This window comes from Poecilia reticulata, chromosome 23 (genome assembly GCF_904066995.2).
Source record: "Poecilia reticulata chromosome 23, P_reticulata-male-v2, whole genome shotgun sequence".
Classification (NCBI taxonomy): Eukaryota; Metazoa; Chordata; class Actinopteri; order Cyprinodontiformes; family Poeciliidae; genus Poecilia; species Poecilia reticulata.
The window spans coordinates 1,783,393-1,809,878 of NC_088852.1; the positions used below are offsets into that span (position 1 = coordinate 1,783,393).

Genomic DNA, 26,486 nt, shown 5'->3' on the forward strand with positions numbered 1-26,486 from the left:
TCCAGTTAAACTATTTTAAAGTTTTACTTTTTAATCCGTTTTTCTTTTTGTTCAGAGCTGAAGCATCAAGTCGACCTAATTTGGTTTTAAATTGAAACCCAGGAAGCAGCAGCTCTTTAAACCAAAGGTTTTTATTTCCCACATTCAACACAAAACATATTATATTTACATCGTGTTATTATACTTTATAAGGGTAAAAATGACAGTAGATATGTTAATACATACAAGGACATTTCAGGCTAGCAGCAGCTTCTCGTGGCAGATTGCGTCCATTTTTCAGGTTAAACGCTCGTGTTCGCTTGCAGACATTTCCTCCTAGTGTGTTCAGCAGATCGTCATAACCTTCTGTCTGTTTATGCACCATTTGATACTTCAAAAAGACTGTAGATGAGCTACAGAGAACCGGAGTCCGTAAATAAAATTTACTAAATATACTTCAAAAGTTACTGTAGGTGAACTACAGAGGCCGGAGTCAGCACACACACACACACACACACACACACACACACACACAAAGGTTTTGACAGACTCAAACACACAGAAGTAACCCGCGATGTATTTCTAGGCTTGGTGGTTTTACAGCTGCAGTTCTGCGCAGTGAGAGTAGTTTTTAAATTTCTCCTTCCACATGGTAAAAGCGTCCAAGTCTCTCCACATTCCCATTCCAGCAGCTTGTGGTTGAGTGGGATGTTTGTCTGTGGAGTAAAAATACCATCCAGCTCCACATTCTCCAGAGAAATTGCACGTTTGCATCAACGCATTTTGCAGAATCCTTTAACTGCGTTGTTCGTTTTTCCTCCTTATGCCGCAAGTTTCAGTCATTCGAGGTAATAAAACTGCAGCGTAGTTTCGCTTTGATCGAAAAAAGAAAAATAATCTGCTCACTAAAATGCCCAGTTGGTTCACAATCATAAACAAAAACAAGACACACACATTTACACATATATCTTTTCAAAACTTTTCAACTACTCCATGGGGAATATTTTGAAAATGCACATCTAAAGAAAAAAAAAATCATTAAAACTATTTTCTTATTTTTACAGAAACATTGTATTTAGATGTTTATCCTTAAATTGGCTCATAAAATATTATGTACAATTTGAAGTTGGAGAAATAAAATTTGGAAAGTAGGATCTACAAATCCAAAATGGCTGCCTCTGATCACATCTACAGTAATTATTTCTATTTTTTCACCTCCATTTGTTTTTCACATTAAAATGGTCAAATACATTATATTTTACAACTTCTGTTAGTAAAGATATTATATTTAAATGGATATATGTATACTTTCTCTGTATTGCTAATGTTGCTAATTGCTAATACCAGTTAGCTTAACTGAGTTGTCTGGTTGAATTAAAGTTTGAATTTCAAGTTTATGTTGAAAATAAAAATCAACTGAAACTGAAAAATTGGAAAATCAGATCTGAAAATCCAATATGGCTGCCTTCCTAATAACAGCTGGTCATTTCTACAGTAATTATTTATTTTTACCTCCATTTGTTTTTTTTAATTGGTCACTAAAATTGTTTTGCACTACTTTTGTTGAGATGTTGTTATAATGTTTAAAAATCTAACATAGGATTGTCAAAGTGTTGCTAATTGGCTAACAGTTAGCGTTGCATTTGGGAAACATGGCCAATCCCACCATGTTTCCCAAATGCAGTTGACAAAATGTTTAAGTTGGTTAAAGAAACAGTTTGAGAACAAAATGGAATAAAACGAGAAAGGAATCTACATAATTCGGATAAGCGCAGAATTTAAGGTCACAAATAAGAACCTGACAGAGAAATGGTTGGAAAATGTGCAACTAATCCCTTCACCCATGATAAATATATTTACATTTGAGCTAAAAAAAGAGAGTTGAGACAAACAAAATGATCCTCGACTCCCCTGTACAGCGTTTCCTTTCCTCCCACAATGTCTTACTCAGACATATTGTCCACAGCGTCTTTCATGAGATTTCACAGAATATCCCGAACCAGCCGAGATTTTTCCGAGAAAGCAGTGTTGAGTATTTTTTTAAGGCTTGTCGGTGAGGAGTGGCCCTTCAGGTCTGTCAAGTACCAAGATTCCTCTGTAAAAGCCCGTTTGTCTACAGACACACCTCATTCTCAGACAATAGAGGAAACGTTTTGCATACCATTGCCATGAGCAAAGCGACACAGTTATCATAGGTCAGTCGTTGGAGACTGAGAGGTAAATCTGCAAAGGGTTGATTAAGAGTCTTTCAGCAGTCCTAGTCTCCTCAGTGCCTCCCTGCGGGATTCGTTCATGGCTCCTCGTCCACAAAACTGTACGGTGATACCTTGAGGACGGAACATGCTGCTGGGCCTTCGCCTGTATTCTGGAGAAGAGGCCCTTGCTGGCGGTTTCTGGGGAGGAATGCCATGGCAGGACTGCCGAGGAGGTCTAGGGGCCGGGGTCGGCGGTGGAGGTTTGACGCTTCTAGGTCGGCCTTCTGCAGTCCGATATAGCCCAGAAACGGGGTCAAAGGTTCGGCTCTTTCCTCCAAACCTGTTTGCCTCGACGGCCGGTGGCTCTGACTTGGCAGGAATGGTTTCCCCTGCGTCAATATGAGAGCTCAGGATGTCAGGTAGATTGGTCCTTTCTACAGGTGGATTGGCAGAAGTCATGACTTTTGACTTTCCTCCATAAGGATTGGGCTCTGTTGGGTTAGAAGGTGCAAGTGGAAAGTTTTGGGGTTCGGGGGTAGTTGGAGCTTCGTTCTTCTGGGATAAAGAGGGATGGACCACAATGGATTTCCCTCCAAAGGTGTTGAACGCTGGTGAGGTGATGTCAGCTGGAGGAGGGGACATTGTTGGAGATGATGGGTCCAGCTGGGAGCTTCTTTCATCGTGGCTCCTGAAGGAATGTGAGGGCCAGGTCTCTGTATTCTTGTGGTCATTAAAGCAGACTGGAGGGGGTACTGGCATATTTGGTTGTGGAAGGTTAGTGCTGATTTTTGCTGCTGGGTCTGGCGATGAGACTCTGGGGTCTGGACCTTTGTGAGGATCCTGCGAGTTGTTAGGTATCATTTGGAGTGAAGTAGCTCTGCCTCTTGTCAAGCCCAGCTTTGACAGGGCCTCCATCCTGGATTTATCTGGCTCTGGGTCTTTAAAGGAAATACTACGGGATGGACTATTTCGAGTGTCGTCTTCTATATCTTGCAGCAGAGGGTGGGAAGTACCTGCCAGGTGTGCCAACATCTGCTCCTGTCGCTCATGGATGTTTACGTTAGCCCCTGGTATTTGGGGCTCCTTTCCACCATGAACCACGTGGATATTTGGAGGATAGTGATGAGGCTTTGATGAGGGAGGAGGACCATGTTTCGCAGAAACATTTGATCTGTCTCTGGGTGTTTTGTCCGACTCCATGCTAAGGCGACGGAGCAAAGACGAAGGATGCAAGTTTGATGTTCCATCTCCCTGGTTCTCTGCAAGCTGCTGGGCAATCAAAACTGGAGTGGGGACACTGCCTGCAGGGTGGTAGGAGGAATGGCTGTCTGTCGTCCCAAAGCTTGCACTTCGTAAAGGAGGGTTGTACTCTGAGGGGAACATGTCGTGCCTTGGACTTGCCTCAAAGTTGCTTTCAGGAGTTTGGGACATGTGGTAAAAATCTGGATGTAAACAGATAAAAAACGCAGTTCAGTTCACCAAAATGTACAAAATGATCAAAACACTTCTAGACTCGATACAAGCACCAGTGGGGCATTGTACCTTGATGCGAGGGGCTATAGACTGGCTCTGCAGTGTGCACCAAGTCTGGCTCTGAGTGGACCAGGTCGATTATGTTCGGAGCCAGGCTTGGATGTCCGTCAGCCGAGTTGAAAGGCCGACTGTTGTGGTCAAGGCGCCTCCTCTGGCCAAGTCTTTGCTGCTCATCTAGACCATCGTCCAAAGACTCAATGGTTTCCTCAAAGAACTGGAGGCACTCCTGTTCCTCTCGACTCAGAAACTTCAGAGTGTCTCCCTGTAGAAGGCAAAACATTGAAGAACATTGAGAAAGTTGTTTTTATACCAAACAAAAACCATTTTAAACCAAGTTATCTGTCACAGTCTCTCTTCTGCTGAACGTCTTTTTCATCCGTTTCTGTTCCTAAAACTTCTATACCTCTTTTTCTACCTGGCAGTTTCTCTTCTGTTGTGAAGTCAGAGCTCAACTTTGGTCTCTTCCTACTTAAGCTTCATGTTATTAGTTCAAACATAGCAGCACAACATCACAAGATATTCAGCAGCAAAACTCTGACACATTTTTTGTCCCGACAGCAAAATCAACTCCACCTAATTAATCATAATCCATAAGATTATGATAAGTAGTATGACGATGTGTAATGCAACTAAAATATGTTTTTATCAAAGGAGGGCTGATTTGCCTCAAAGTCAAATTTGGGAATGACTTCACCCAAACTGATGATCTAAAATGAAAAACTAGGAGGACGAGCCAAGAAAATAATATATTTCTCTAAACTTTAAGCACTAAAGACATATAATAAAATTAGTTTGATACTAGGAATGGTATAAAACTATTTCTAAAGAATCTATTTCTTTAGACTGGCCATTTCATTAGCCAGTCTAAAGAAATACAGATGAGAAACATCTGGCATTTATCAGTCTGGAAAGGATAAAGTTTTCTAAAGCTTGGGACTCCACAGAACCAATATCCATAAACGGAGAAAACATTTATGGATATTCATAATGTACAATTCCCAAGAGGGGTTGGCAAACCAACATTACTAGAATTTTGAACCTCTGGTAAGGCACAAACCCAGCAGTGGATGGGGGACATTTGCTACGTCAGAATTTATTCTGTCTCCCGTTTAGCAGATTAACTCTTTATTATTTGAAATTTTGCCATTTCAATCAAACTTTTCTAATTCAGTACTTCAAAAAAAAATAAAACTCTAAAGGAAACATGGCTAACGGTTGACTTACACACCAGCAAGTCAACCGCTAATGGTTTAAAAAATGTTTTGCAGTGTTCTAGTAAAAGTGTAAACATAAATTACCTTTAAATGGCTTTTTATGCTGCAAACCTCTTAACATGGCTGAGCTAAAACAGTTCTGCACAGAGGGATGGTAGGTCGATATGTTTACTCAGGTTCTACTTTTCTAGTGAAATCTATTTGCACTGACACAAAATGCAAAAACACAGAATCAGCAAGGAACAAATACCGTACATTCCTGCAACTTCCAGAAAAACCAACACCCAAGAAAGAAGTGAATGCACCATTCAAGTAAAAATCAATAGATCTAGTTTAAACAAACCCAACGACACACAAGACTGGAGAGAATCTGGATCATTTCAAGGCAGTGAGCTTCAGTTTAAGATGGAAGAGTAAGTTAAGGTTATTTTGCTGACACCAGGGTTATGGAAACCACCCCAACAAGATGACTGCATGCTTTGTTTTGCCTTGAAGATATGGACCTGCAGCAACACCCAGCTGAAAGCAGTGCCAGATAAACACCAGCCTGCTGGTTTCAGCTGTTATGAATGTTGGCCATTGTAGTGAAGCAGCTCAGGATGCAGAAAACTGCAGCTCAACCGGTTGGACTGTTTCGCCTGCTGATAATGAATATCATTCCCAAAGGCAAACAATGGGAATTGGTCGTTATAAGCCGGTGTGATTTCCCAGAGTTCATGTTCACTGATTGCATTGTGTAAACATAGAGCAGCGTCAAGGTGAAATACATCTCTATCTGGGTACTCACCAGTTTGACTGCAATTAAATGAGCTTATGAAAAGTAATTTACCAAAACATACTCATGTCTATTATAATTAGTTTAAAAAATCTAAAGGTTACTCCTAAATGTTGCCTTTGGTTACAAATTAAAACAATGAGTCAGTCAGCCAAGCTTTTGTCTGAAAGAACAGAATTCATTTTTAAAGATTGATTTGCAGGAGGGAAAAATATATTAAAGTGGTAAACATAAGACTAAGTTGACAGAATGTTAAAAATAAGTTTGTAAAGCTTTATGGGTAGAATGACAGCAGGATGTTAGCTGATGGGTGAAGAGTGGAGCAGGTGGGTAGCGGTGGTCACATTTAGCAATAACTAGCTGGCACTAAAATCCTGAATTACAAACAAAAATGCTTGTGTTTCAGTGTATTTTTACTTTTTTGTTTTGTTTTTTAAAGATTATGTAGAAGAGTAGAAGCCCTGTGTAGGTTCACCCTTTCCCTCCAAAAATTAAGCTAAGCTAAAATAAAGATGAATAAAAATAAAAAGCACGGATTTCAAATTAATAGAGTCACTATATGTCCCAAAATGTTATAATATTTTTTTATTACAGACAATCTATCATGAGTGTGTAATCATATTTTAAGCTCATATTGTTGTTTTCTTGGCCGCTAAGCTAACAAATATTCTTGGCTAGCTGTTAGCAAACCTAAAGGCGGGGCTTTTCTTCTTCTACCGTTTTTCTTCTTCTTCTTCTGTTTTTCTTCTACTACTGTTTTTTTCTCTTCTGTTTTTTTTTTGTTCTTATTAAATCAGTTATAACCTCCATAAAAACAACAAATGCAGTGAAATACTCACTCCAGCACCAGAGTTTCGAGTCGCGCCGCCGTTGACGCCGTAGTGGAGCTGAGAGTTGCCCTGCAGACGGACGTCCATTTTGGAGAGGGGTTAAAGGTCAGCTGGCATTTGGTCTTCCTGTGGTTTTGTTTTGATCAGGACAATCTAATCGTCTCTGAGCGATTCTGTAGCAACAGTAAAGGGAATGAAATGTGTTTGAATTTTTAAAATAGGCGTTTAAAATTGTTTTCACAGGAAATCTCAAGTATTTGCGGATTTTAGCTATTCGCTCGACAAACTTTTACATTTAAAGAGTTAGAAATGAGAACAAGAAAATTGTACATGTATGATAGACTAATATATAAATATAGTACACGTTTTTAAGTACACTTTATTCAGAAAGTTTCTAGAGAAATGTACATTTTTCAGTTTGGAATGTCAAAAAATTTCCAAGAAATAATTAAAATTTTGAGATTCTGAGTTTCAGAAGTTGAACATTTTTGACTTTGTAGTTCAGAATTTTTTTTTTTTTTTCGAGAAAATTTCTGAGATTAATCTTAAAATTTGTGAGTTCTTTTCTTGCACATTTTTAACTTTTGATGTTCAGAAATTTCTGCAAATTTTCTAGAAAATTTCTGAGATTAATTGCATAATTTCTGAGTTTTCATTCTCGCAATCTTTAACTTTAGAAAATTTGCGATCAATTTCAAAATTGTTGTTTTTGGTGGAAATTTCCTCCTTTTTTCTATCCAATATGAACATATTTTCATATTTATATCCCTTAAGTAACAGGATCAGGATCCATGTTCTTTTTTTATTTAAAAGCAGTACTTTCATATTAAATCTTCAGATGTGAAGGTAATATCAATGTTTTATGGTAAAATAAAAGATTAAAGTGTTAATTGGACTTATGGGAGAAGTTTGTGTTGGTAAAAGGTTGGAACCTGCAGGTTTAATCTTTAACAGTCCTCTGGGATTTATACGCTTATCTCTGTTGCATAAATGTGCAAAGTGCAGATTTCCTGTCTGAAATGTTCGCAGCGTTTGGTGACTTTCTGTCTGATGTTTCCGGTTCAGCATCCCACCTGATGGACCAGTTAACCCACTACAGGCGGCTGCAGAACCGGCTCCAAATGAGGCCGAAACCAGCGACACATTCCGATCTGACGCTGAGAAACTTCCACAGAGAAGTGAGTGACTGCAGCTCAAATATCAAGATGAAAAATAGAAACAAGTGGATCATTAAGTGGATATTTATCCAGAGAAGAAAACCAAACCTTCAGGTTATGCTTTTAAAAAGCACTGAAAGAAACAGATGAGCTGTTTTTACTCAACTTATATTTTTATACAGTTTGTTTTCTCTAAAATCTGTCAAAGTTTGCCCTCATTTAAACTGTATTTTTCATTAAAAACTCAATTTATCATTAAAAATCATTAAAATTTAAATTATTTTTCAAGGAATGAAAAACGTTTTACTTTTCTTTATTTGGGCTTCTATACTTTAGGTTTTCAAGGTTTAATATCCCACAGAATAGCTAAACTAAAACTAAATAACTTTTATTGAGAGAATGCAAACAGATTATTCTGTTTAGAAAAGGTTCCTGTAAAATATTTAGCAGAAAGTTACAATCTAATTAAATTAATGAGGTATTTGTCCTGTGAAGACGTCACAGTCAGATAAAAACAGCAGAAACAGGAGTGAAAATTACAAATAAGCAAATAAATAACTCTGGTTTTCAGGAATAATCTTTGAAATTACATTTGAAATAATAACATTTTTATTTCTTCCAGTACAAAGTCAGTAAAAACTCACCGCACAGATCAGTCATAATAAAAGCAGCAGCAGGAACGTGAATCCGTCTCTGTGTGAGCCTCCAGCTGAACACACCATCTTAAACCACCAAGAAACTCCGCCCACAGCGTGTGTGTGTGTGTGTGTGTGTGTGTGTGTGTGTGTGTGTGTGTGTGTGTGTGTGTGTGTGTGTGTGTGTGTGTGTGTGTGTGTGGTTTCATTCAGGTGTAGTTGGGAGGTGACGGTGACACAGTGGAAAGTTATTTCTCTGGGTTGGGTTCAGAGCCACTTGGACATTCAAGTTTTGCTGCAAATGAAACCAAATTAAATTCTTTTTATTTTCATGTCATCAAACAAAAATTCAAACGCAGAACAAGATTGTGGGAACAAATTTTGAATTATTTGATCCATGTCATACACTTTATATTGAAATTATTCCTTCTTCTAGCAGATTTAGATTTAAAAATATGTTCATTCAACAGAGAAAACTAGTCAGAAATCTTTTAAATTAATGTACATGGAGTGTTTTGATGGAAAAAAATGGTTTTTACTGATATTTTGTTAAAAATTACATGTTGAAAATTATTTATACTCTTTGAAGTTGCAAACAAAAAATCTTTATCAACATGACATTTGCTAGGGAACTTTCTTACATGCTTCCTTTTGTGTTTTCATAGTTATTTGTGCTGCTGAGCTAAAAGCTTGGGTTTAATCACCCTATTATTTAATTGCACCCAAACATTCAGGTCAAGACTTAAAACTTTATCAGGAAATTGTTACTAAAATGATTTGCTGTTAAATTGAAAACTCTTTCGTTTTATATTTATTCTTCTTTGAAAACTCTGTTTCTAAACACATTGATATTGGTTAATGAGTCAAATTTGCCACTCACAACATGGCAGATAAACGGCACGCCACCATACTAAGAAAAAGGAGAATAATGTTTTCAGCAAAAGTCTGAGAAATTTTTAGATTCATCTCATAAATTTTCTAGAAAATGTTTTGGAAATTTCTGTGTACCAAAAGGCAAAAATGTTGACTTTTGAAACAGAAATTACCAAATTATTTCTAGAAAAATTTCTGAGATTAATCTAAAAATTTAATTTTTTTTCTAGCCTGGTTCTGGAATATTCAGACTTAGAAATGTCCTTGTTTTTTCTGGATATTTTCTGAGATTAATCTCAGAATTTGAGTTTTTTTCAAGCATATTTTGGATCCTTCATTTCAGAAATTAACTTTTATTTTTTTTATTTTTTAGAAATTCTCTGATTTTAATCTCAAATTTTCAGTTTTTCTAGCAAATTCAAAATCAAAAGTTTTTTCTAAAACATGTATTTCTGAGTTTAATTTCAATTTTTTTTTGTTTTTGTTTTTTGTACTAATTCTCAACTTTTCAACTGATAAATTTCCTTGTTTTTTTTTTCTGGAAAATTTCTGAGATTAATGATCTGAATTTTTTTGGTGGAAATGTACTCATCTTGTTAATACTCTGTTGTATAATATGCATATTCTCTGAGACAAATACATTGGTGATTATTATATTAAATAAGGTATTCACATCGTTTAAGCTTGTAGTGAAGATTTTAGCAAAGAAATCACCTTTGATTTGTCTTGAATTTATTTGATCAAACCCATAAATCTAATTAAATACAATCTAATTTTATTAAACTTGAATTTTTTTTTTGTATGTTTTGATTGTTTTTCTCATTAAATACATTCGATTTTATGCCAAATCCTTCTGGACGTTTTGTTATGTCTGTGCTTTGCCGAACATTTCTGTGTTTTTCTTATGAATGAATGGAAACCTTTGTTGTTCCCAGCATTAGTGTAACTTTGGCGCCCTCTGCTGGTTGAGTCTGATAAAACTGAAACTAACGAAAACAAAATAACTCAATAATTTACTTCATATCTCCTAAAACATGGCAAGGATTTAAAAAATGGTTTGCCTGTTGACAGTATTTCACGTATAAATAATATATATATATATATATCTTAGAATGAAATGAATAATTAAGTATCATATATTTAAATGTTACGGAATCGGATCAAGGCCAGCAACTAAAATAAAAAAGAGGATTCTGATTTTAATGCGGGGGTCCTGAGATTAAAGGAAGAATTCAGAGAACATTTTCAGATTAAATACAGAATTGCGGGATTAAAGTCACATCAAATGGTTGTGGTTTTAACATTTATTTCTTTTCATACTCCTGAATTTAAAATTGAAATCTTACTTTTATTTGATGTATTTAATAATTGCAAAATTTTACAAAAGAGGATGACTGTAAATGAATGACTGCGTTTCCTAAAACCCAACACAGGAGTGCAGTAAAGTCCAGTCTGACTGCATCCTGACAGTTAGTCATCTGTTTTCCGAGCCGTCCTCAAACGCATCTCCCGTCAGCCTCTGCGTCAACAGCCGCTCCGGTGTGTTTGTTTGTTTGTTTGTTTGTTTGTTTGTCGGCTTGTTCCGGTAGCTTACCGGGAGGCAGACCCTCCGCCCGGCTGCTGTCCTCACGGTGAGTGCTCGGCTGTCTTTAACGGTTACCGGAGCTGTTTTATTTCTCCGGTTGAACACAACAATGTAGCCCGTTAGCATCTCCCGATGGATGATGATGATGATGATGCCGTATACGCTCATTATCGGACGGCGTCGTTTTGCGTTTCTGTTTGCGCAAAATACAAAGTAGACAAAGCGCTTTTTTGTTGTTGGTTTAACATGTCTGACATGGACGGAGTCTGCTTCCATGCATGGTTGGTGTCAGGTAGCACCGGCTAGCTCTAATATCAACCGACAGTAGCCTGTTAGCTTGCAGAAGTTAGCATATGATTCATACCGTCTCATTAAAGGGCTGTTTCACCCTTTTTTTACGCTATTAGTCGGCTATATCTTTAAATTTAACATGAACTTGGTTAAACCTGATGTGGATTATTTAAAGCTGATTAAATATTCCTTAAAGTACAATATATGATATGTGAAACCTTAATTATAGTCATGGAAACACGAAAAGGTCGATTAGCTGCACCTTAAATCGACTCCTTAAAGGTTAAAGTAGATATAAATTAACTGTTCAAGCCTGCACTTAGTTATTTATAATAGTCTAATTTTGACCAGTGGATGTGTTTGGATTTTGACGGTGATTCAGATCGGTTATTAAAAGGTGAAATGTTATTTTATTGAATCAGAAGCTGACTTCAGAGCTGCTTCCTGGCCAGGTGAGTGTCTGCTGTTAAACAACACCTGTCTGGGATCTCAAAGGGAAATTTAACGTTGTCGTAACTCATATTATGTAAGTATTTACAAAGAGTCATTGTAGCTGGTCAGGCTGTAGATAGGAAGGAGCTCCAGCAGCAGTCAGTCTTGCAGCAAATCTAAAGAAGCCTCTGACTGAAGCCTGTTTATGGTTGTTCTATGACATCCAGTTAGCAGAGACGATATTTCACAGTAAAACTTCCTAGATGACATCATCAGTTGCTTTTTCTGCTTCTAAGCTTCTCATTATAATATTTTACTGGACAAAAAAAAATTAGTAATGGCATAATCAATCAAGAAAACATTTTCAAAGATCAATAAAATTTAAATTCTAATAAATGGAGGACACTTAAAATACCCAAAATAAATTAACAAACAACAAATGAAATGTATACTGAAGTCTCTGTAAACAAAATTGTGCTTTAAAAAAAAAACTTTTGTCATCCAGTTTTTGGTAGAAAGAGAAAAACAATAAATCATGCAAATGGAAATTATCGAGCTTGTTTTAATTTATTATGTGATTAATTGATTATTAAGACATGCTTAGCCGCTTCTCTTTAAGTCTGTCTGGCTGGAAAGATGTTGAAGTAGGGGATAAGATCTTTGTAATGATGGTTTGAACTTGCTGTTCCTCTCTCCTTTTCAACTCCTCTGGAATTATGGGGTCAAAGTTCAGGCATTATTTGAACTTTCACAATAACAACTTTTGCTGGACGATAAATTGTCCCAGAAGTTATTGCGATAAACGATAATGTTGTTTTGAAACAGCTGAAGTGATATGGTGACAAAAGAAAACATTGTCAAAGATTTAAAATGTAATAAATGGAAGACATTTTGAATATATGAAATAAATAAACAAGAGAAACGATAAATAAAATGAATAATGAAGTTTCTGTAAATCAACTTGGTGGATATAGTTGAGATCAAAAACGCCAAACTGAAATCTTTAATCATCCAGTTTCTGGTGGAAAGAGAAAAACTAAATAATACAAAGGAAAATTATTGAATTCGTATTAATTTATCGTGCGATTAATTAATTTATTGCTTATTGAGACAAGCTTCTAATTGAATCTCTGGTTGTATGATTAGAAAGATGTTGGAGTAGGGGATAAGCTCTTTTGTCCTGATGATTTGAACTGCCTTATTCTCAACTCCCCTGAAGTTTTGGGGTCAAAGTTCAGCTGTTGTTTGAACTGTAAAGACTCCTGGAGCAGCAGCGCAGGGTGAACGTTGTGACGTTTAAAGGACACGACGTTCCCTCTGACGTTCCCTCTGCTGCCTCCGGCTGTTTGTGGTCATAATGTTTTGCCTGGTGTGAATAAGTGAAACTGCGGGTAAATAGACGAGCGTCGGGATGAGCCAGTAACTGGATCTGAGATCGGCAGTGTCTGGTTACCACGGCTTTCCAGGACCGGTCGCCATGGAGACGGGCCGAAAGGAGAGCAGCGATTGGTCGGTTTCAGACAGGTGACGTTTCACCTGAGCTGTCCGCGTGTCACCGTCATGGCAGCTGGTGTGTTTTTACGCAGGTTTTCAGCATCCTGGGCCTGATTTAAACGACTTAATGCTGATTTTATTTACATTTATTTGATTATTTCAAATATAACATTTATGCATTTAAAGTTTTTTTTTATTATTTCAGGTTCTGTCAGAAATAAAAATTATATTTTAAAGAGTCTAAAATGCAGCAAAAACAGACATACAGTAAAATATGTGGTGCATTAAATCCATATAGATTAATTTAATAAATCTATTAAATAATTGTCAGGAGATATTTAAAAAAATAAAAAGCAATTTAGAAACTAATTATCACCCTGTTCTCTTTGGATCTTATTTTAACATTTTAATGGTTTTAATAATAAAAAAAATAGCCAAAAATTTGAAAGTAAAAATTTTCATTTTTTGTAAGAAATAAAATAAAAGTGTATTTATCTGATTCTTATTCAGAAGGTGACATTTTTAATATGTTTAACTCAGAAATAAGTAAAATAATTTCTAGCAAATAATAATAAAATCTTTTTATTTTATTTTTTGTAGTGGAATTAAGTGGAATACAATTAAAAAGTGAGTATTTTTCAATTCTACTATATTTGCTTTTTTATTTTGACCAAAGCTCTGATTTGAGAATTTTCATTTTATTTTTTTAAATAAAATTAAAAACTAAAATATTTTGTTTTATTCTATACACATTTTAAATAGGTAATGAGTACTATTAGTAATAATAATGTCTTAAAATTTGTTTACATTTTTGTCATGGTTTTATTATAACGTAAAGCAAAGTAATTATTTTTATTTTTATTAAAATAGTCATTTTATTTCTAACAGGTTTGATTTGAGCTTTTTTAAGTTTAATGAATAAAATAAGACAAACATTGATGATTAGAGTCTGTTAGACAGGTTTTTAATCAAAGAATTGTATTTATTTAACATATTTAATCTTTCCTAATAAATTATTTTAAAATGTATTTTCATTTTTGCAGTGGGATTATGTGGAGTATTATAAAATAAATACATTTATGATCAGAATAATTCAGAATATGTGAAAAATTCAATAAACTTTGAAGTTCAGATTATGATTTTTCTTGAAAATATACTTTTTTAACAATATTTTTTTATATTTAATTTTTGTGCAGCTGCTGTCGGAGCGTTTCGTTGCTCTGACTCGGGAACCTGCTGGCCAATCAGATCGCTCCGACACTTCCTGGTTCCCAGCTGAGGAGCAGGTGTAAATCCGTGCTGCTCCCAGCTGAAGGTTAGCAGGCGTGGCGTTAGCAGGCGTGGCGTTAGCCGCGGCTCCGTCTCCCACCTGTCCGTCAGGTGAGACCGGTGTGGAGCAGAAAATAGAGCCGCCGTCGATCCGGTTTCCACTTCCTGTCTGAGTTCCTGCCGGAGTTTGAACCGCAGAGACAAACCGGTTTAGTTATAAACACCATAAACATTCCTGAACTGGGATGTTTCATTTCCCCATTAACTTCCCAGAAACAGTTTTACTGCCTCATCAATCCCTGAACTACAAAGGATCTGCTGTTGGACTCTGTGAATAATTAAACTAATTCATTTAGTCATGAAGTAAAACTCGAACCAGCAGTTCAGACATGAAGTAAATCCTTATAGTTTAGATTCATTTAACTGAATTTATCCCATTTCATTAAAGACGATCTGGTGGAGGCCGAGAGCTGGAACGATTTATGTTCTTCTAGTTTCTCTGGATGCCACCAGATTGACTTTCCAATGTTTTTCTGTTTGTTAGAAAGGCTCTGAGACGAGGAGAGGAAAAATCATTTAACTGCATTAAAGGAAGAGAGGGAAAAAACAAAAGGAAAAGTAGAAAAACAGGCAAAAATAAAATGGGGTAAAATTACAAGGAAAAAGAAAAAAAGCTAAAAGGGTTAAAAAGAAGAGAAAGGGCAAAAAGGGCAGGGCAGAGAAAAGTTGAGGTGGATGGTTTCTGCACACATGCAGCCTCTGATATGACAGTAAATGTTTCTGCGCCGCTTCGATGTGTTGAGTCAGGAAAATGGAAGTGGATCAGAATATTGGTTGTCAGGCTCCTGCAGAAACGCCATTAATCACATGATGCTGCCTGCAAGGCGAAACCCAGGGCAGCACAGCCGCCTCCACCTTCCCCCACCTGTTTCTGCTCAACAACAAAACCAGGAGGATTCAGGAAGCAGCGTTTGCAGCTGTTGGATCCGGGATCGATTCATTTCTGGATTTTTATTCCCAGCATGCTGAAACTGGGACAGTAACTGGTTTCTCTGTGTGTCTCAGGTGAAGGACTGTTGGTGCTGACCTGGAACCAGAACCTGCTGGACTCTCCATCCAGAGCTGAACATGGTACCGTCTCTGTCCGTTAGTCCACCTGAGTGTCCGTCCTGCTGTCTCGCCTGAAGCCAAACCAGTTTAAAAACGTCTGCAGAGCATGGAGTCGTCTTTATGAATGACTGCCATCGGTGCATGATGACACTTTTAATGCAAAGTTGCTCTAAAAGTTGCATTAAAATGTCATTATTTACAAAATAATGCAACGTTGGGACTTTTAATGCAACTTTTAGAGCAACTTTGCATTAAAAGTGTCATCATGTACCGAATGACAGACATTCATAAAAACTCCTTCATGCTCACGTCAGTCAGATAAAGTGTTGCCACTTTTTCTTTATAAATATTTTTATTGTTGTTACGACTGGTCATAACAAAACGGGGGACCATGCAGGGGTTAAAGTGTAGAAAAGTTAATATTAACAAAAACAACAACGGATTGTGGATATCAGTGGTGTAATGTAAACGCTTGGATGTGTTGTATGAGTGCATATGGAAGTGCTGAAGTGCCAAAACAAAGATGAACGCAAATGTGCAAAAAGGAAGGGAGCTGAGGCCTGGCAACAAAACACCACAAGCGCCAAGTGGCAGAGTGGACGCCGAAGGCAACCAGAAGATGGAGAGTCAGGTTTAAGTACTCTGCGTTCCCAATCAACCTGATCAGCAGCACCTGTAAAGGGGAGGAGCACAAGGACAGACAAAAGCAGCACCTGCAGCCCAGCCCTTAAGGCCCAGGGCCGTAACAATTGTGAAAATTGTCTGAAAGTCAAATTAAAAATCTGAAATTCTGAGTCTAGAAAATGAAATTAATCATTAATTCCTTCCCAACTTTTCCAAACCTAACGGATCATTTTTATCCGTCGGCTTTCCACAGATTAGTTTCAGTTTTTTAAGTTTCTTCTTCTGGTTTTGCTCCCAAGCAGCCAGACTTTAGGTCGGCGGTTCACCTGCTAGTTTTTCCATCTTTCTTCATGTGCAGTCATGAAAGGATCAACTGCTGACTCAGCGTTTTGTCTGCAGCTGAATAGGAAGTTGGAATGTGAAGCAGGGAGTTGGAATGTGAAGCAGGGAGTTGGAATGTGAAGCAGGGAGTTGGAATGTGAAGCAGGGAGTTGGAATGTGAAGCAGGGAGTTGGAATGTGAAGCAGGGAGTTGGAATGTGAAGCAGGGAGTTGGAATGTGAAGCAGGGAGTTGGAATGTGAAGCAGGGAGTTGGAATGTGAAGCAGGGAGTTGGAACGTGATTAAGAAAGTTGGAACGTGAAGCAGGAAGTTGGAACGTGATTAAGAAAGTTGGAACGTGAAGCAGGAAGTTGGAACGTGATTAAGAAAGTTGGAATGTGAAGCAGGGAGTTGGAATGTGAAGCAGGGAGTTGGAACGTGAAGCAGGGAGTTGGAATGTGAAGCAGGGAGTTGGAACGTGAAGCAGGGAGTTGGAATGTGAAGCAGGAAGTTGGAATGTGAAGCAGGGAGTTGGAATGTGAAGCAGGAAGTTGGAACGTGATTAAGAAAGTTGGAACGTGATTAAGAAAGTTGGAACGTGAAGCAGGAAGTTGGAACGTGAAGCAGGAAGTTGGAATGTGATTAAGAAAGTTGGAACGTGAAGCAGGAAGTTGGAACGTGATTAAGAAAGTTGGAATGTGAAGCAGGGAGTTGGAATGTGAAGCAGGGAGTTGGAACGTGAAGCAGGGAGTTGGAATGTGAAGCAGGAAGTTGGAACGTGATTAAGAAAGTTGGAACGTGATTAAGAAAGTTGGAACGTGAAGCAGGAAGTTGGAACGTGAAGCAGGAAGTTGGAATGTGATTAAGAAAGTTGGAACGTGAAGCAGGAAGTTGGAACGTGATTAAGAAAGTTGGAATGTGAAGCAGGAAGTTGGAATGTGAAGCAGGAAGTTGGAATGTGAAGCAGGGAGTTGGAACGTGAAGCAGGGAGTTGGAACGGGAAGCAGGGAGTTGGAACGTGAAGCAGGGAGTTGGAACGTGAAGCAGGAAGTTGGAACGTGATTAAGAAAGTTGGAACGTGAAGCAGGAAGTTGGAACGTGAAGCAGGAAGTTGGAACGTGATTAAGAAAGTTGGAATGTGAAGCAGGGAGTTGGAATGTGAAGCAGGAAGTTGGAATGTGAAGCAGGACGTTGGAATGTGAAGCAGGAAGTTGGAACGTGAAGCAGGGAGTTGGAACGTGAAGCAGGGAGTTGGAACGTGAAGCAGGGAGTTGGAACGTGAAGCAGGGAGTTGGAACGTGAAGCAGGGAGTTGGAACGTGAAGCAGGGAGTTGGAACGTGAAGCAGGGAGTTGGAATGTGATTAAGAAAGTTGGAATGTGATTAAGAAAGTTGGAACGTGATTAAGAAAATTGGAACGTGAAGCAGGAAGTTGGAACGTGAAGCAGGAAGTTGGAACGTGATTAAGAAAGTTGGAACGTGAAGCAGGAAGTTGGAACGTGAAGCAGGGAGTTGGAACGTGAAGCAGGGAGTTGGAACGTGATTAAGAAAGTTGGAACGTGAAGCAGGGAGTTGGAACGTGATTAAGAAAGTTGGAACGTGAAGCAGGGAGTTGGAACGTGAAGCAGGAAGTTGGAACGTGAAGCAGGGAGTTGGAACGTGAAGCAGGGAGTTGGAACGTGAAGCAGGGAGTTGGAATGTGATTAAGAAAGTTGGAATGTGAAGCAGGGAGTTGGAATGTGAAGCAGGAAGTTGGAATGTGAAGCAGGGAGTTGGAACGTGAAGCAGGGAGTTGGAACGTGAAGCAGGAAGTTGGAACGTGAAGCAGGAAGTTGGAACGTGAAGCAGGAAGTTGGAACGTGAAGCAGGAAGTTGGAACGTGAAGCAGGAAGTTGGAACGTGAAGCAGGAAGTTGGAACGTGAAGCAGGAAGTGTGTGTGTCTGCAGGCTGGATGATGTCTGACAGCAGCTGCCATGGCCTGCAGCGGCGCTCAGAGCAACGCCGAGGCGCTGGAGGGCTTCCATGAGGTCAACCTGGCCTCGCCCACCACACCTGACCGACAGGTAGGGGGCGCTGGAACCAACTCCGGCTTTCAACCAAAGTGGCATTTAATAAAAATACAAAACTTACCTGCTTGGTAATAAACTAATAATTGTATGAAATCCTTAAAGATCTAAAACATAAATTCTTTGAAAAGCAGATAAAGAAATATTCAATATTAATTTCTCGTTTTAAAAAGTTAGTTTTATTATTGTATTTTAAAATTAAAGCTGCAGGATGTCAGTTTATATAAAGTATTTTTCTACATATTTGTTGAAACTGTCAGCACGGTCTGAGACAGAAATCTGTAGCTCCTATTCCTTCTCCCAGAAACAACCAATCAGAGCCAGGGGGCGGGTCTTAGTGCTGTCAATCATCTATGCCTCATATGAATGCTAACGCTAGTTAGCATGATGTTGCTTAAACGGTTTTCCTGTAGCACTAAATTGTTGCTATGTTACTAACATATATAGCAGCGAGTACATGGAGTTGATTGACAGCGCTGAGCCCCGCCTCCTGGCTCTGATTGGTTGTTTTTGGTGCATTTCTTCAGACGGCGATAGCAGCTCGGGAAAAGATTGATCTTTACACAGATTATCTCTCTCATAGCAAACTGTCACAACATGCTGAATGTTTTAACAAATATGTAAACAAATGTTTATAAAAGTTACGAACTTTAAGAACTTTTTTTTCTCACATGTGAGGTGATCATCTGGTTTCTCTCCTCCAATCTTCTGCAGAACCAAGCAGAGCAGCGCCCCCCGACCCGCCACAGCGCCCCGCCCGCCTCCCTGTACCGCGCCCACTCTCTGGCGCCGCCCCCTGCTGGCATCCCCACGTCACTGCGAGCCGATCAGCTCCCCACGCAGCCGGTTTACTCCACGCCGCGGCACAGCCACAATGGAAGGTAGCGCAGCTGAAACCGAGCGAAGCTTTTCCCCTCAGCTCAGTCCTGATGTGAGGTCATTTCCTGTTGCTGTTTTCACGCCACACAGCGTGCCGGGCCTGGAGGCGGAGCCGGCCGAGGGCGGCTTCCTGTCCGGGGACGACGGCGACGAGTGCGGCGCGCTGAGCGACAGCCTGTCGCGGCTACGCAGCCCGTCGGTGATGGAGGTCAGGGAGAAGGGATACGAGAGGCTGAAGGAGGAGCTGGCCAAGGCTCAGAGGGTACGACACACACACACACACACACACACACACACACACACACACACACAACTGGGGCTGAGCTTCATCTGAACAGGCAGGCAAAGATCCAAAGTAACGGTTTAGATCAAAGCTGATTCATGTCTTTGAGTGGCCTAGTCAAAGACCAGATCTGAATCCATGTGAGAATCTGAGGTTCACATTTTTTTCTCCATCAACTAAGAACATTTATCTAATCTGTTAGAGCTGAAATGATCTCCATATTTTATTTCATTTTATTTTATTCCATATTTGTTGTCGCAATAAAGTTTTGTTTTTTTTTGTTTCACCTCCATTTCCTGTTATTTTTGCCTCCATGCATTCATTTTGTTTGTTTTTCTGTTGTTTTCTGTTTGTTTGGTTTATATACGTGTGTGTGTGTGTGTGTGTGTGTGTGTGTGTGTGTGTGTGTGTGTGTGTGTGTGTGTGTGTGTGTAAGGAGCTGCTGTTGAAGGATGAGGAGTGTGAGAGGTTGTCTAAAGTCAGAGACCAGCTCGGCCAGGAGCTGGAGGAGCTCACCGCCAGTCTCTTCCAGGTCGGTCCACCTCTCCTTCATCGCTCCTCCTCATCCTCCTCTTCGTCTGCTTCCTGCTTCCTGTTCTCCTCACCCAGCAGCCAATCAGAAACGGGACAAAAGGAAACAAACTTGTACATGTTTCCTCTCACTTTTCCTCCCAGAAGCAGCTGGGGCTCTGTGTGGTTTTCTTTATTTCTTGTCGCTTTCTTCTTCGTTTTTTCTTTTGTTTTGAACTTTAGCGGTGAGCTAAGCCATGAAACGGCTGCAGAAACGTTTTGGTTGTGTTTTCCAGGAGGCTCATAAGATGGTGAGAGAGGCAAACGTGAAGCAGGCGAATGCAGAGAAACAGCTGAAGGAAGCTCTGGGCAAGGTGGGTTTTATTCGTACGGTGCTTGAAATCCTTGAAAGTGCTTGGATTTTGGTGTTTTCAGGGTTTGGTGAGTGTTTGATATTCAGACTGAACAGTTTTGTAATAAAGTGAAATCTAACATTTGATTAAAACCTAAATTTGGAGTTGAAACCAGATAATTTTGTACTTTTTATCCTCAGTCTGAAGTTAAATCAGACTAAACTTTTCTTGTTTCAGTTGGAATCACCAAAATAATTTCTGTTCGCTAAAAACATGAAAACTTTTATTTTTTATTTAACTTTGTTTTCTGTCTGTCTGAGAATGAAATCCTGTTTTGCTGAATATTCCCCGTCAGAATCAGATGTAGATGTGATGATTAGTGATGGCTAAAGAGAAATGTCTCCATCAGATCGACGTCCTGCAGGCGGAGGTCCAGGCCCTGAAGACGCTGGTCCTCTCCTCCCCCACGTCCCCCGTCGCCGAGCTCCCGCCTGCAGGCAAGGCTCCCTTCAGGAAGGGCCACAGCCGCAACAAGAGCACCTCGTCCGCCATGTTGGGGTCGCAGCCCGACCCGGCCGCCACGCAGCCCATCGTCAGGGAGTGCAGGGAGGTGCGGACCCAGTCTGTCCAAACGTTTTGTTGAAGCTACGCTAACGCTATGCTCGCTAACGCGGCGCTGGTTTTCTGCAGGTGGACAGTCAGCTGTTCGCTGAGTTTAAAGCGTGGAAGGAGGCGCCGACGCTGGACCGGAGCTGCAGCTTCCTGGAGAGAGTTTACCGGGAAGACATCCACCCCTGCCTCGCCTTCAACAAGAGCGAGGTGCAGAGACTGAGCTGGCACACAGTTAGCATACGGAGCTAACACACCGAGCTACACGCTGCTAACGCATCGAGCTAACACGCTGCTAACGCACCGAGCTAACACACCGAGCTAAACGCTGCTAACGCACCAAACTACACGCTGCTAACGCACCGAGCTACACGCTGCTAACGCACCGAGCTACACGATGCTAACGCACCGAGCTACACGATGCTAACGCACCGAGCTACACGATGCTAACGCACCGAGCTACACGATGCTAACGCACCGAGCTACACGATGCTAACGCACCGAGCTAACACGCTGCTAACGCACCGAGCTACACGCTGCTAACGCACCGAGCTACACGCTGCTAACGCACCGAGCTACACGCTGCTAACGCACCGAGCTACATGCTGCTAACGCACCGAGCTACACGCTGCTAACGCACCGAGCTACACGATGCTAACGCACCGAGCTACACGATGCTAACGCACCGAGCTACACGATGCTAACGCACCGAGCTACACGTTGCTAACGCACCGAGCTACACGTTGCTAACGCACCGAGCTACACGTTGCTAACGCACCGAGCTACACGTTGCTAACGCACCGAGCTACACGATGCTAACGCATCGAGCTACACGCTGCTAACGCACCGAGCTAACACGCTGCTAACGCACCGAGCTAACACGCTGCTAACGCACCGAGCTACACGTTGCTAACGCACCGAGCTACACGTTGCTAACGCACCGAGCTACACGTTGCTAACGCACCGAGCTACACGATGCTAACGCACCGAGCTATCACGCTGCTAACGCACCGAGCTAACACGCTGCTAATGCACCGAGCTACACGTTGCTAACGCACCGAGCTACACGCTGCTAACGCACCGAGCTACACGATGCTAACGCACCGAGCTACACGATGCTAACGCACCGAGCTACACGCTGCTAACGCACCGAGCTACACGCTGCTAACGCACCGAGCTACACGCTGCTAACGCACCGAGCTAACTGTGAGGAGTTTGCTTTAATAATAATTGAATTTCTGTCCCTGGTTTTCAGTTTGTTCTCTCTCCTCCAGCTGGGTTCGGCCATCTTGGACGCCGTGGAGCAGAACACGCTGAGCGTGGAGCCGGTGGGTTTCCAGCCGCTTCCTGTGGTCAAAGCGTCGGCGGTGGAATGCGGCGGCCCAAAGTGAGAAAACACACATTTCCTCTTCTTCCTCCATCAAACTTTCACTCCATCTTCATCTTCCCTTAATTCCTCCTCTAGCGGGCGAAGGGCGGCGCTCGTCACGTAAGTCTGACTCAGCACTCTGCTGCCATCTCCCCGCCTGGCTCCTCCAAACGCTCCTCTAACTCTCTCCTCCAGCGATCAGAGCCCACCTCTCCTCTTCTTCTCCTGTTAATCTGCAGATTGACTCTTCTTCTTCTGTTTCTGAAGCGAAATGTTTTTGTCTCCGATAGAAAGTGCGCCCTGAGCGGTCAGACCAAAACCTGTAAGCACAGAATCAAGTTTGGAGACTCGTCCAACTATTACTACGTTTCTCCTTTCTGCAGATACAGAGTAAGTACAGACGCTGCCCCCTGCAGGACCAAACTGTCATTGCAACAAAATCACCACATTTGATCAAATTCTTCTTATTAGTTTTGCTGAAACTGAGCTGCTTCCAGGATTATACGCTAGTTTTGTCTTGTTTTTTTCACATTTTGATTGTAACGTGGATTTTATCATTTTAAATAATAATAATTGATTTTTTTTCCCCACACAAACTAGATTCTCTACATTGGAGAATCAAAGCGACGCTAAAAGAAAAATTATTACAAAAATAGTCGTAAAATTACCAGAATAAAGTCTCAATATGACAATAAAGTTGTAATTTTTGCAGAATAATTTTGTACGTTTCGTCTCTTATTAAATACCGAATAAATAAATTCAAACTCTGAACAGTTTGATTTTAATATTTTAGAGATTCGTGGAAAAATGATAAATTATTTTTCCATTTCTACATTTTCAGTGTTTACATTTTACTTCTTTCTCCATCAGAATCATTTATTTTATCTCCTGTGTCCTGAGGTAATTACTGAAACGTCAAATCAATATAAAAAAATATTACTTTGAGTGAAATCAATAAAGTTACATTTTTGTTTCTTGTCCATCTTTGCATATGAATCTCAATAAATCAGAAACATATTAAAGTTGTTTTATTTCAGTCATTTTGTTAAAAAAGTGAATTTACTGTCAGAATTATCTTTTTCATTATAAACTAATAAATCACTGAGATTATGACTGTTTGCACGTTTTTAAAGTTTCACAATAAAAGCCTCTGACAGAATCAGGGAAACGTTCTGAGAATAATAAATCCTCCAAAAGGGGGCGCACTTTCCCCACGTTGATGCGTTTAATCTGAATATTTAGTTCTCTGAGGACTAAATGTTTAAGTTGTTGTTCTGATCTGTCCTCCTCAGATCACAGCGGTGTGTAATTTCTTCACCTACATTCGCTACATCCACCAGGGTTTGGTCAAGCAGCAGGACGGTAAGAAGATTAAATAATCCCGTCCAGATTAACAGACGGTGGATTTTATGTGACGTAGCAACTCTGGGCTGTTTTCTGGAAGCAGCTGATTAGAATCTGAATCAGATTAAAAAGAGGAGCAGCAAAAGCAAAGGAGGCTGATTAGCAGAGCAGCTAGCAGCTGATGTCGCCATCAGTCTTCAGTCAGAGGCACCTTCAGAAGCGTTGCAACACTGACTGCTACTGGAGATCAGACGGTTGGAATGCATTTGTATTTAAATCTAGAATTTTCTGTTTGTCCACCGAGTTCATTAAAAAGTTTGGAGTAAAATCAGTTTAACTTTTCAGAACAGAATTATCTTTAAAGATAAAAACTGTATGAAACATTAACAGATGTTATAAAGAACCAACTAATTTATTTAAATAAAGACGCTAGAAGCAGATTTTAGCCGTTTGTCAAATTGTTTTTGTTGGAATAATTACACTAACAAAACAACCAGGAATATTTTTTTCAGGTATTTTTTTCTCTTTAGGTTGGAAATTCTGTTTTTCAGGATTGAAATGAAACTTTTTAGACCAAGACGACGACTAAACAAGAATATTAAATTTCAAGAGCTCACAGCTTGAAATTTGTAACTTTTAGGCAATTTTTTTTATAGCATTTTCAACAAATAACATCTAAAACCTAAAAACGGAACTAAAATGAAAGTTTGAACCTAAAAACACATTTTCTACTGTAGATTTAATTCAAAAGATTTGCGGTTCTAAACAAATCTTCTTCATCAAACTGTGTCCTAACAACGAATCTTGTTGTTGCAGCAGAGCAGATGTTCTGGGAGGTGATGCAGCTCCGCAGGGAAATGTCCTACGCAAAGCTCGGATACTACAAGGACCAGCTGTGAAGCCATCCAATCACAGCACAGCCTGACCAACAAGTCCCGCCCCCCTGCGGTGTGAAGGAAGGACTGTTTTTGTTCCTGGGAGCCGCGGCGGCGGCGCGGACTGAAAGGCCGCTAACGATCCGGATCGTTCTTTAGGTTCTGTTCGCGTCGTTTTCTGACCTCCATTATGTGACACTAAAAAAAAAGCTTCTCCTTGCATTTAAATTAAATTATAATAAATCAGAAAATACTTGAACTGTTGTGTAATAAGCTACAAGCCTCAAGGAAAAAACACAACAATTTGTAAACTTCATAATGTTTCTGTAACTTTGCAGTTTATAAAATCAAAGTTTCACGTTTTTGTGGAACAGAAAAGCATCAAAATGCAAAAAAAATTTAATTTCACTAAATTTTCCTCAAAAAAAAAAAAATTTAACTTTGAAATGTTTCGCCAAACAAAACTAATTTAGTCATTTTTGATTGTCCAGGACATTTATTTATCTTTAATTTGTTTTTGGAGAGAGAAAAGCTGAAATATGAGAAAACTTGAACGGGAATTTTTCTTTTCATTAAAATTTATTTCAGGAGTATTTTTGTTTTTTTTATTTCGCATGTTGCGAATTATAATCAGGTGTTAAATCCTCGTTCCTGTAAACTGAAGCTTTTTCCTTTAAAATGAACAAAATCTAAAAAAATCCCTATTTTTTTACCCAGAATTTATTTATTTTCATTTTCAGATCAACTTCATTCCAGAAATGATTTATTTCCATTAAAACATCCCAATTAGCTCTCAGTAAACATGAACTGATTTAATTTTTATCTTAAATGTTTTATTGTTATAAAATATTTAATTTACATTCAAATTTTACTGAAAATCTTTGCAAAATTGAATTTTTTTTTGTCAAAAATTAGCCGTAAAATCTGGAGACGTGTTTCTGTTTCCCCTCAAACTGACATGAATGATCGACATGTTGATCAGTAACGTGGCTCTTATTGATAATCACTGTTTTGTTGGTGGAAAATGATTCTTTTGTGCGGATGAAGCCTGAACACAATAATCGGTCGGTTGTTGTTTATTTTTGCCGTTTCTGGTTGGGGGGAAACTCTCCGTTGTTTTCTCCTGCCGTTTACCTGCAGCGGTGTTCTGTGACGTTTGGTTTCGTTTTAAGCGACTCCGTCTCTCTCTCCCGGTTTGGTTCAGTGCCTTTTCTCTCAGACGCTCTGAAATAAAAACAGTGATACCTCTGGAACGGCGGCGCTCTGCGTGAATCTGTTGGTCCGACAGGAAGCAGCTGGAGCTTCGCTTGGTGGTTTGGGATCTTCATCCTGCTCCGTTAGGTTTTGGTGTTTAGCAGCGGATTCCTGCTGTGGCTCACCTGATGGAGAATCTGCAGGTACGTCTGACCATCTGACGTCTGATACTGGAAACAATTTCACATCAATAGATGATCAAATAAAAGTCTCAGGTTCCTCTGAAGGCTGGAATTTGGCCGATTTATTTGCCAAACTGTGGCAGAAAGTAGTTGATTAAAAATGACTCCATCACTTGGACCAATGTTTAAATGTTTGATCCTCAGGTTTTCTTTACGCTCCGTTTTTAAGACAAAAATATCTTATCAACCTTCATGGAAACCTTGTATTTATAGTTAACAAAATATTTAATGTAGATTTTTTTTAATGTAAAGAAATACTGTAAAAAAGAAAATATTTAAATGTTTAATAAAGTAAAAAATAAAAAATGTTGAAAAAATAAAAAAGTAACTTTAAAAAATGGAAATAAAATTAAAATGTGGAACAATTCAGAAATTAAAATTAAGATGTTTAAAAAACCTAATTTGATCGATTATATATTTTATCTTAATAAAATAAACCTGAATCT

General features: G+C 39.5%; 2 protein-coding genes across 8 annotated transcripts; one reads left to right on the forward strand and one right to left on the reverse strand.

Annotated features, from left to right (window-relative positions):
• Positions 1 to 113: 113 nt before the first annotated feature.
• proser2 (proline and serine rich 2) lies at positions 114 to 8,415 on the reverse strand. Its single transcript, XM_008400328.3, has 4 exons — positions 8,328 to 8,415; positions 6,536 to 6,699; positions 3,717 to 3,969; positions 114 to 3,616 (listed from the first exon to the last, which is right to left on the reverse strand). The coding sequence occupies exons 2-4, from the start codon at positions 6,611 to 6,613 to the stop codon at positions 2,217 to 2,219; spliced, it is 1,731 nt and encodes a 576-aa protein (XP_008398550.1). The 5' UTR covers positions 6,614 to 6,699; positions 8,328 to 8,415; the 3' UTR covers positions 114 to 2,216.
• A 2,248-nt stretch (positions 8,416 to 10,663) lies between these two features.
• On the forward strand, positions 10,664 to 25,857 carry rab3ip (RAB3A interacting protein (rabin3)). 7 transcript variants are annotated; one of them, XM_008400324.2, is made up of 14 exons: positions 10,664 to 10,822; positions 15,328 to 15,393; positions 18,263 to 18,379; positions 19,097 to 19,263; positions 19,352 to 19,523; positions 19,981 to 20,076; positions 20,351 to 20,428; positions 20,817 to 21,017; positions 21,098 to 21,226; positions 22,291 to 22,403; positions 22,482 to 22,505; positions 22,676 to 22,775; positions 23,678 to 23,747; positions 24,549 to 25,857. In XM_008400324.2, the coding sequence occupies exons 3-14, from the start codon at positions 18,290 to 18,292 to the stop codon at positions 24,626 to 24,628; spliced, it is 1,320 nt and encodes a 439-aa protein (XP_008398546.1). In that variant the 5' UTR covers positions 10,664 to 10,822; positions 15,328 to 15,393; positions 18,263 to 18,289; the 3' UTR covers positions 24,629 to 25,857. The 7 variants fall into 7 exon arrangements, with proteins under 7 accessions (XP_008398546.1, XP_081459991.1, XP_081459989.1 ...); XM_081603865.1 differs by lacking the exon at positions 24,549 to 25,857 and adding an exon at positions 23,833 to 24,496; XM_081603863.1 differs by having other exon boundaries at positions 10,665 to 10,822; positions 24,546 to 25,857.
• Positions 25,858 to 26,486: the final 629 nt, after the last annotated feature.